General features: G+C 48.0%; 1 protein-coding gene across 1 annotated transcript in view; it reads left to right on the forward strand.

The window, feature by feature from the left end:
- The window catches only part of cotl1 (coactosin-like F-actin binding protein 1), a 32,315-nt gene extending 21,761 nt beyond the window's left edge, over positions 1-10,554 (forward strand). The window contains exon 4 of the mRNA XM_038806315.1: positions 10,031-10,554. Coding sequence (XP_038662243.1) covers positions 10,031-10,147 — 117 coding nt within the window. The 3' untranslated portion in view covers positions 10,148-10,554. The remainder of the gene's footprint in view (positions 1-10,030) is intronic.
- Positions 10,555-11,445: the final 891 nt, after the last annotated feature.

Here is an 11,445-nt window from a genome sequence, read left to right on the forward strand (position 1 = left end):
AAGCGAGATACTAAATGAATACTTTTCGTCAGTATTCACTCAAGAAAAAGATAATATTGTGGAGGAGAATGCTGAGACCCAGACTATTAGAATAGATGGCATTGAGGTGCGGAGGGAAGAAGTGTTGGCAATTCTGGACAAGGTGAAAATAGATAAGTCCCCGGGGCCGGATGGGATTTATCCTAGGATTCTCTGGGAAGCCAGGGAAGAGATTGCTGAGCCTTTGACTTTGATTTTTAGGTCATCATTGGCTACAGGAATAGTGCCAGAGGACTGGAGGATAGCAAATGTGGTCCCTTTGTTCAAGAAGGGGAGTAGAGATAACCCCGGTAACTATAGGCCGGTGAGCCTAACGTCTGTGGTGGGTAAAGTCTTGGAGAGGATTATAAAAGATACGATTTATAATCATCTAGATAGGAATAATATGATTAGGGACAGTCAGCATGGTTTTGTGAAGGGTAGGTCATGCCTCACAAACCTTATCGAGTTCTTTGAAAAGGTGACTGAACAGGTAGACGAGGGTAGAGCAGTTGATGTGGTGTATATGGATTTCAGTAAAGCGTTTGATAAGGTTCCCCACGGTCGTCTATTGCAGAAAATACGGAGGCTGGGGATTGAGGGTGATTTAGAGATGTGGATCAGAAATTGGCTAGTTGAAAGAAGACAGAGAGTGGTAGTTGATGGGAAATGTTCAGAATGGAGTTCAGTTAAGAGTGGCGTACCACAAGGATCTGTTCTGGGGCCGTTGCTGTTTGTCATTTTTATAAATGACCTAGAGGAGGGCGCAGAAGGATGGGTGAGTAAATTTGCAGACGACACTAAAGTCGGTGGAGTTGTAGACAGTGCGGAAGGATGTTGCAGGTTACAGAGGGACATAGATAGGCTGCAGAGCTGGGCTGAGAGGTGGCAAATGGAGTTTAATGTGGAGAAGTGTGAGGTGATTCACTTTGGAAAGAATAACAGAAATGCGGAATATTTGGCTAATGGTAAAATTCTTGGTAGTGTGGATGAGCAGAGGGATCTCGGTGTCCATGTACATAGATCCCTGAAAGTTGCCACCCAGGTTGATAGGGTTGTGAAGAAGGCCTATGGTGTGTTGGCCTCTATTGGTAGAGGGATTGAGTTCCGGAGCCATGAGGTCATGTTGCAGTTGTACAAAACTCTAGTACGGCCGCATTTGGAGTATTGCGTACAGTTCTGGTCGCCTCATTATAGGAAGGACGTGGAAGCTTTGGAACGGGTGCAGAGGAGATTTACCAGGATGTTGCCTGGTATGGAGGGAAAATCTTATGAGGAAAGGCTGATGGACTTGAGGTTGTTTTCGTTAGAGAGAAGAAGGTTAAGAGGTGACTTAATAGAGGCATACAAAATGATCAGAGGGTTAGATAGGGTGGACAGCGAGAGCCTTCTCCCGCGGATGGAGGTGGGTAGCACCAGGGGACATAGCCTTAAATTGAAGGGTAATAGATATAGGACAGAGGTCAGAGGTGGGTTTTTTACGCAAAGAGTGGTGAGGCCGTGGAATGCCCTACCTGCAACAGTAGTGAACATGCCAACATTGAGGGCATTTAAAAATTTATTGGATAAGCATATGGATGATAAGGGCATAGTGTAGGTTAGATGGCCTTTAGATTTTTTCCATGTCGGTGCAACATCGAGGGCCGAAGGGCCTGTACTGCGCTGTATCGTTCTATGTTCTATGTTCTAAGTTTATAACTGAAATTTGACACTGAGCCACCTAAGAAGATATTAGGCCAAATGGCCAAAAGCCTACATTTTAAGGAGTCTCTCTGAGGAGGGAGATTTGGGAAGGGATTCTAAAGCCTGGGACCTAGGCACCTAAAGAATGGCAAAGTCAGTAGAATCAGGGATTTTCGGAGGCCAGAATATTTAGTGCAGATTGTGGTATTCTGTGTAGAGGTATTACGATACCTAGTAATGCTTGAACACCATTGGTGGATAATGTATGTTTTCTATTGGTTGACCCTGTATGTTAGCTCCGCCCTGCAAGGCGGGGTATAAGAGCCCGTGCTGCCCCAGCAGCTTCCTTTCTGTACCTGAGCTGCTGGGGGAATCATCTAGCTTATTAAAGCCTTCAGTTGTACTACAACCTGGCTTTAGTAGTCATTGATTATGCATCACAGATATTTCGAATGGTTGGAAGAGATTCGATAGAGAAGGGATGGCCATGGATTCCTGAAAGCAGCAGAACAACGGCCATTTGCTGAGGCTCCACGGGGCTGGTTTAGCACAGGGCTAAATAGCTGGCTTTTAAAGCAGGCCAGCAGCGCAGGTTCAATTCCCGTACCAGCCTCCCCGAACAGGCGCCGGAATGTAGCGACTAGAGTCTTTTCACAGTAACTTCATTTGAAGCCTACTTGTGACAGTAAGCAATTTTTCATTTCATTTCAGCAGCGATGTGACATTTAACTGCGCCAACTTTATTGTGGCTATAAGAGCAGGTCAATCACTAGCGACAATCGCATCCCAAGTGACAAGGACAAGTAGATGAGGTGATGCTAGAACTCCATAAAACATGAGGCCACTTGTGTACAGTTCAGGTCCATGCTAGAGGAAGAATGTGATCTTGTTAGAAAGAGTTCAGAGGGAATTTGCAAGGACTGGAGCAGTTTGGGTATTCTGCTTTGGAATGGAGGAGGGTACTGGAAGATTTAATTGAAGCGTATAACATTTGAGTGTCTGGTCAGGGCAATATGCAGGAGGGCAATATGTAGGGGGGCATAGATTTGAAAGTGATTTTGGAGAAGGATTAGAAGGGAGTTGAGAATTATACCAGTGGGTGGTTGCATTCTTGAGTTAATTGCCTCAAAGGGTGGTAGAGGCAGAAACATTCAAATACATATTGTTTTAAAATGTGAAATGCTGCATCCTACAAGGCTATGGACCAAGAGCTGGAATGTGGGATGAGTCTGGACAACCTATATCCAGCTGGCCCACACAGCAGGCCAAATGGCATCCTCTGTGCTGTAAACCTGATTTTCTAATTCCGTGCAGAATGTAAATGGACAACACTCCTTCTTCTTCAGCACTTTCAAAACTCTTAAATTCCTTTGGTACCCTGTCTAATGAGATCACATCCTTCCTCTAGTACAGGGGTGGGCAAACTTTTCCGTGCAATGGCCACATTCAGAAATTCACAATTTTAAAGGGCCGCATAGTATATTAAGTAAAATAATTAATATTTTAAATAGCCAAAATAAAAGGTCTTTAAAGAAAAAAAGCACATTTATTTGAAAAACAAAGTAACTCAGTAAGTAACAGAACAATGTCAATGAGAATGATGCATCTGACTGCAGTCATTTACCAGTTTGTTGAAATCAGGTGTCAAGTTGCTTGTGCTGATCCTTAATACTGACAGAAGCACAGCCTAGCCGAGTCAACGATAAAAACGCGCGTAGTGGGGTGGATGAGTGGGGCTGCCTTATTGGTCGGTTTAGTTGGGTGTGCGAGCAATAGGAGTCCAGGTTACAAACAATAATGAGGCTTATTGTTTGTAACCTGGACTCCTATTGGTCGCACACCCAACTAAACCGACCAATGAGACAGCCCACTCATCCACCCCACTACGCGCGTTTTTATGCGGCCCGCCAATGAGGTGCTCGGAATCATAACCGGCATTTTTGAAAAGCCGCTGGGGAAAAGCCGCTGAAGTAAATGTGCTTATTGAATAAGCGCATTTACTTCAGCGGCTTTTCCCCGGCGGCTTTTCAAAAATGCCGGTTATGATTCCGAGCACCTCATTGGCGGGCCGCATGAAAACCTTTGCCGGGCCGCATGCGGCCCGCAGGCCATATTTTGCCCACCCCTGCTCTAGCATGACCAGAACTGTACACTGTACTCTAGCTGTGGCCATGTTTTATGCAGTTCTATTATAACTTGTATTTTGTGTCGATCACCATTATACCGATCAACCCAGTACATTGACAGGAGCAATTCTTCCTTGGTTTAGTGTATAGCATACATTGAAAATAAGCAATGCAGATGTTGTAAGCACAAGCTTTATTTGCATCAGAACACATGGCAAAATACATTAAACCACTTGCGTAAGTGTTCTGAAGTTCTTTAAACGTTCGTTGCCATTCCAGTTTGTTTAGGAAATCATTCCTAAGATAGTGATCCAATGGTCAGCGCACATTCTGGATTGAATTACAAAACCAGAGGCCACCATTTGGCCAAGGCCAGTTGAATATGGGCTCACCAATCTCATCCCACTTTCCAGCTCTTGATGATTGGATATATACTGGCTCAAAACAACACATTAAACCTTTTCAGTGAGTGCTGAATCTCCTGAAATGTAAATTATACAACATCACTAATTCCCGAAAGTAGTTTACCAGTTGGGCCTGAATGTTTAGAGGCGCTGCTTTTGGGGGTCAACTTGGATAAAAACACTTGTTCCCAATGCTTTATTTAAAAAAAAAAAAAAAAAAAATTCCTAGTATTTTTTGCAATGTTAACATGTAAGAATACTAAGTGATATTGTTCAATCTAATTTTTGAAAGCCCGTTTTTAGACTTGTTTGCTAGTGTAATGCATTCTATAAAGATGGTGCACTTATGTAATTTTTGTTGAGCCATAACCTCTCCATTTAAATTTGTATGCATAGAATCATTGCCATTTCATAATAATGGTTTTGAAAGCCTCATGTTTTTTCTGTGTGAGCAGGAGTATATAAATAGAATTAATGAGTTGGTTGAACGAATAAATAACTGGATATTTTAATGAGGGCTATGTGGTGAAGGGGGTGGGCATGGGGGAAGAGGGAGACATTTCTGGAAATCTTCCAGAGAAATGAGTCATTCATACCCCTTCAGGAAGAAAAGGCGGGAAATGAACAGTGAACCACTCGTACTCTTTGGGAAGAGATGCTATAGGACTTTTGTGGTATCATAAAATGAGTCATGATGTGTGCCAAATTGGAGCATAATCCAATAAATTGGAACACCGGAAAGTTGGAAGAATGATTGGATTTAGCAATGTGGCCATTCTCTTTTCTAGATAGGTTTGTTCATTTATGTGTGGAGCATAAAATTGATATACCAGAAAACCTTATTTTTTTTAAAGTTCTGTTCTAGTTGGCAGAATATAAGATTGTCATTAACGCACAAAACATTTTGCCATTTTTGATATGCAGTTCAAATATTTATGGAATTTGTTTGACCACTGTTAATTTTCTGTGTTTGTCCTTCATATTTTCCTGATTTGTTTATGATTCTATGATTATGATGAGGTTGCTTTTGCATGTTGGTTAATGATTTTTCTTTCTTTCTAAATTTGTTTTTTAAGGTGCGTGAAATTTTAGCTACAAATTAATTTGTGAAACATTTCTGTTCCCATATCATGGACAAAATTTTCCGGCTGTTCATGCCGACCTCTGGGCCCCTCTGACAGCATGTGTGGATTTAATGGGAAATCCCACTGGCCGTGGTGGGACCAGAAGATTCTGCCACTGGCCAATGGCAAGCCGTCTTCCAGCGCTGAGAAACATGCTGCGAGGAAGCCAGGGAATCTTGCCGAGCCCTCATGTTTTACACATTCTGGAATGACTTAGTGGACTAGTAATCCTGGGTCCCAGGTTCGAATCCCACCATTGGCAGACGTTGACATTTTGTTCAAAGTGCAACGATGACCATGAATTATGACCAATTATTGTAAATACCCATCTGGTTCACTAATGTCTTTTTTAGGAATGTTCTTTTTAGGGAAAGAAATCTGCTGTCCCTTCCTGGTCTGGCCTACATATGACTCCAGACCCACAACAATATGGTTGACTCTTTGAAAAATGTATAACAACAAAACAATAATAATAACAATAATAAACACCCCCCCTGGACCCGTGACAACGCATATAACGAGCCCCCCCAAACCCGATGAACAACAAAATAAATTAAATTAACATAAACAATACCCCCCCCCCCCCCCCCCCCAGGTTGCCGCTGCTGCTGACCTAGTTCCCTATCGTTGAGCCAGAAAGTCGAGGAAAGGCTGCCACCGCCTAAAGAACCCTTGTACCGACCCCCTCAGGGCGAATTTGACCTTCTCCAGCTTAATGAATCCCACCATGTCATTGATCCAGGTCTCCACGCTTGGGGGTCTCGCATCCTTCCATTGCAACCAGATCCTCCGCCGGGCTACTAGGGACGCAAAGGCCAAAACACTGGCCTCTTTCGCCTCCTGCACTCCCGGCTCCACCCCAACCCCAAATATCGCGAGTCCCCAGCCTGTCTTGACCCTGGACCCTACCACCCTCGACACCGTCCTCGCCACCCCTCACTGCCCTTTTTAGCGGGAGCCTACCAATTCCCTCCTCCTGATCACCTGGGTGTACAGCAAACAGCTCGCTGTTGCCCAGGCTCAACTTGTAGCCTGAGAAACTCCCAAACTCAGCAAGAATCTCCATCACCTCCGGCATTGTTGCTACATACAGCAACAAGTCATCTGCATAAAGTGACACTCAGTGCTCCTCCCCACCCCGCACCAGACCCCTCTACCTCCCCGAATCCCTTAGCGCCATGGCCAGAGGCTCAATTGCCAACGCAAAAAGCAAGGGGGACAGGGGGCACCCCGCCTCGTCCCATGGTAGAGCCTGAAGTACTCTGACCTCCTCCCATTTGTCGCTACACTCGCCGGGACCGGATGGGTTCCCGGTTGAATTTTATAAAAAATATGTGGACCTGTTGGGGCCCCCTGCTGGTTCGGACCTTTAACGAGGCATGGGAGGGGGGAGTACAGCAACCTCACCCATTTAATAAACCCCTCCCCAAACCCGAACCTCTCTAACACCTCCCACAAGTACCCCCACTCAACCCTATCAAAGGCCTTCTCCGCATCTAATACCACCACAATCTCCGCCTCTCCTTCTGCTGCCGGCATCATTATCACATTTAGCAGCCTTCGCACGTTAGTGTTCAGCTGCCTCCCCTTCACAAAACCCGTCTGATCTTCATGTATCACCCCCGGCACACAGTCCTCTATTCTAGTGGCCAAGATCTTTGCCAGCAACTTGGCGTCCACGTTCAACAGTGAAATTGGCCTAATATGATCCACACTGCAGGGGGTCCTTATCTCGCTTCAGGATCAGGGAAATCAGCGCCCGTGACCTCGTCGGGGGCAAAACTCACCCCTCCCATGCCTCGTTAAAGTTCCGAACCAGCAGAGGGCCCAACAGGTCCGCATATTTTTTATAAAATTCAACCGGGAACCCATCCGGTCCCGGCGCCTTCCCCGTGTGGCCAATCCCTCTAACCAGCTCCTCCAAATTGATCGGCACCCCCAGTCCCTCCACCTGCTCCTCCTGCACCCTTGGGAATCGCAGCCTGTTCAAAAAGCTTTCCATTCCCCCCCCCCCCCCCAACCACCACTGGCGGCTCCGACCGGTACAGTTCCCTGTAGAAGTCCCTGAAGACCCCATTGACCTCTACCCCCTTCCGCACCACATTCCCACCCCTATCCTTCACTCTACCAATCTCCCTAGCCGCGTCCCGCTTGCGGAGCTGATGCGCCAGCATCCTGCTCGCCTTCTCTCCATATTCGTAGACCGCTCACTGCGCCTTCCTCCACTGTGTCTCCGCCTTTCTGGTGGTCAGTAAATCAAACTTAGCCTGCAGGCTATGCCGCTCCCCCAACAATCCCTCCTCTAGGGCCTCCGCATACCTCCTATCTACACTCAGCAGCACCCCCACCAGTCTTTCCCTCTCTCTCTTCCCCCTCTCTCCCTATGGACTCGGATGGAAATCAGCTCCCCCCCTAATCACTGCCTTCAGAGCCTCCCACACCATCCCCACCCAGACCTCCCCAGTATCATTGGCCTCAAGGGACCTCTCAATACATCCCCGGACCCTCCTACACACCTCCTCATCAGCCAACAACCCCACGTCCAGACGCCAAAGCGGGCGCTGGTCCCGCACCTCCCCATCTCCAGATCCACCCAATGCGGAGCATGGTCCGAAATCACTATAGCCGAATATTCGGCATCCTCCACCCTCGGGACCAGCCCCCTACTCAGGACAAAAAAATCAATACGGGAATAAACCCTGTGCACGTGGGAGAAAAAAAGAGTACTCCCGAGCCCTCGGCCTCCCAAACCTCCAGGGATCCACCCCTCCCATCTGGTCCATAAACCCCCTCAACACCTTGGCTGCCGCCGGCCTCCTGCCCGTAATAGAACTAGAACGATCCAGTGGGGGATCCAGCACCGTATTGAAGGTCCAACCCCCCCCCCCCCCCCCCCCCCATGATCAGGCCCCCGCCTCCAGGTCAGGAATGCGGCCCAACATACGCCTCATGAAACCAGCATCATCCCAATTTGGGGCGTACACATTAACCAACACCACCCTCTCCCCCTGCAGCTTACCGCTCACCATCACATATCTGCCGCCACTATCAGCCACAACCTCAGACGCCTCAAACGCCACCCTCTTCCCCACCAGGATCGCCACCCCCCCGGTTCTTCGCGTCAAGCCCTGAATGGAAAACTTGCCCCACCCACCCCTTCCTCAGACGAACCTGGTCCGCCACCTTCAGGTGAGTCTCCTGAAGCATGGCCACGTCCGCCTTCAGATGCGAAAACACCTGGGCCCGCTTAACCGGCACATTCAACCCCCTCGCGTTCCACGTAATCAGCCGGATCAGGGGGCACCCCGCCCCCTGCCCCGCCGACTAGCCATACCCCATCGACTGCTCGCCCCTGGCCAGCAACCCCCCCACTCGGCCCGTTTCCCATGGCGATAGAACTTCACCCCGACCCCCCCGACCCGCACCAGCTCCTCCCTGGCCAATCCAGCAGAAACCCGGTATCACCCCCCCAAGGCTAGGACCCCTCCTAGCCGCGACACTCTCTCCATAGTACTTCCGTGAGCCAGCTGACTCCGGCAGCTCCTTGGCACCGCTCCAGCGCGGGAAAACGGAACTGATATCCATGCCCCTTGCCTCCAGCTCCACCCCCCTCGTCCCGCAACGCGGGAAACCAGAGGAAAGCCCACGCTTTCACACTGCCCCACCCCACCCCCTCAACGCAGCTCCCAAATAGCAGTCCCAATCCATCCACCAACCTGGTACAAAAAAAAACAGACCCCCAACACCCCCTTAAAACACAAAACCATAACCAACACCATCCGAAAGCAGAAAAAAAAACAGCACCGCCCGCGGGCGTTCATTCGCCTTAGGCCTCCTGGCCAGTACTCTGTGGGCCCCCTCCAGCTCCAGGGGCAGATGGAAAGATCCTGCCCCCACCAGCGAGTTCAGCATCACGGCCACATAAGCCGGCAGGTCCGACCCCTCCAGCCCCTCTGCGAGGCCTAGGATCCGCAAGTTCTTCCTCCTTGACCGAAACTCCATCTCCTCGAAACAATCTTGGCACTTTTTGTGGAGCACCTCGTGCATCTCCACCTTCCCCACGAGGGCTGAGACCTCATCCTCGCGCTCAGAGGCCTGCTGCTGCAACTCTAGGATCTCTGCACTCTGGGTTGTCTGGGTCTCCAGCAGCTTACTTGTAGTAACTTTCAAAGAGTCCAGCAACTCCACTTTCAGCTCCGTAAAGTAGCGCAGAAGGGCCGCCTGCTGCTCCTGCGTCCACTGCCTCCACTCCTTGGGCTCCACTGGCCGCCATTTTGTCCACCTTCCCCCGCTTTTCCAGGGGATCTGCTGCCGTTTTTTTTCCTCTCCCCACTCCGGGTCCGAACCATAAATCCCGGGGGGGTATTACTCCGGACCCCTTCACACACCGGGAATCGTTGAATCAGCGCCGTTTGGGGCCCTTAAAAGAGCCCACAAGTCCTACGAAAGCGGGAGCTGCCGAACGTGCGGCTTAGCTCCGCATTGCCGCCACCGGGAATGCCAATATGGTTGACTCTTAAATACCCTCTGAAATGGTCTGGCTGCCACTCCGTTCAAGGGTGATTGGGGATGGGCAATACGTGTGTGTTTTAGTAGTGTGCGCATGCACCAGAAGTTATTTTAAAATCTTTAATGTTGTTATTCACCAAGAGTTTTCTTTTTTTTTGACTTGCAGAACTTTGCTAAGGAGTTTGTCATCTGTGACCACCAAGAATTGGCCGAGGAATACATCAAACAAGAACTAGAGAAAACTGGAGGAGCCAATTATGATGCACAACAACAAGTTGAATGATGTGTATGAGCAACCTTCGACCTGCTGCTTGGCTATAGGATGTGGAGAAAATTGGATGGCCATATAGTTGCATCTCCTCCTACCCACATCAACCCCAAGGGACTTGTAGTCATTCAGCTTCCTGGATGCCCTCTTTAATTTAGTTTGGAGGTGCATGTAAAAGAGTCCACTGGCACAGTCAAAAGCTTTTCATCAATTTATTGGTTTGCCTTTTCTTTGTTTAAATTGTGGTTGACATAATTATTTCTTCAAAATGGTCCCAGAAGAAGAGATCTTATTTTGTTTCAAATTTTTATATGCCAGTTTGCCAAGGCTCCTTGTTCTGGAAACGTGTTAAGTGGTGGGCATGGGGCAGGGGACGGATGATGATCATGATGCATTCTCAAATAAATTTTTTCAAAAATGAAGCCACTGGTGTTTTTTTTTTTTAATATGAAGCAACTTTTAACGAACCAAGAAACACGCGCTTTCCTTCCGAATTGTGCTTGTTAAGACTTGATTGGCAATCGATGGTTGCCGCAGCAACTGTTAAACCTGTTGGGACTGAGCTTTCTGGAATATCCTCTGGATGGTATCAACAACTTCAAATCCAACTGCGTTATAATAGATTCATTTTACCTCTGCACCACGATGAGAAGCCTTTATCCAACCGGTTGCTCTATTCAGTAATGTGTTGAATGAATTGGTGAAATTTGAAGGGTTTCGAGCTCCAATTCCATCCCCTGTTGTGTAGAAGCTATTGCTAGTCGTCCATCTGTTGGATATGGAGAATATAGTGCTGGTGTTTGTATTCAAAAACCCACTCGCAATTGAGCTGAATTTGAGGCCTTCCTTGTTTTGGTACAATTATTTTGGGGTTTGCAAATACCTGATGAATGAATGGTTAAGTGTTCAGGAACTGGCCTCTCCACTATTGTTTCTGGACTTGGGATTCTTCGGGTCAACGGTGTTGAAACCGTGCCAACCGAGAAAGCTTTTCTTTGCACTGTGGCACAGTGGTTAGCACTGCTGCCTCACAACGCCAGGGATCCGGGTTCAATTCTGACCTTGGGTGACTGTCTGTGTGGAGTTTGGAGACTGCTTGGGTTTCCTCCCACAATCCAAAGATGTATGGATTAGGCGGATTGGCCATGCTAAACTTGACCATGGGGTCTAGATGAGGTTATAGCGATAAGGTGGGGATTGGGCTTAAGTAGGGTGCTCCTTCAGTGAGTTGGTGCAGACTCGATGGGCTGCACTGTAGGGATTCTATGATTTTAGGCCTTAAAATATTGTACAATGATTTAGAGGATGATTTT

Source organism: Scyliorhinus canicula, chromosome 9 (genome assembly GCF_902713615.1).
Source record: "Scyliorhinus canicula chromosome 9, sScyCan1.1, whole genome shotgun sequence".
NCBI classification, from domain to species: domain Eukaryota; kingdom Metazoa; phylum Chordata; class Chondrichthyes; order Carcharhiniformes; family Scyliorhinidae; genus Scyliorhinus; species Scyliorhinus canicula.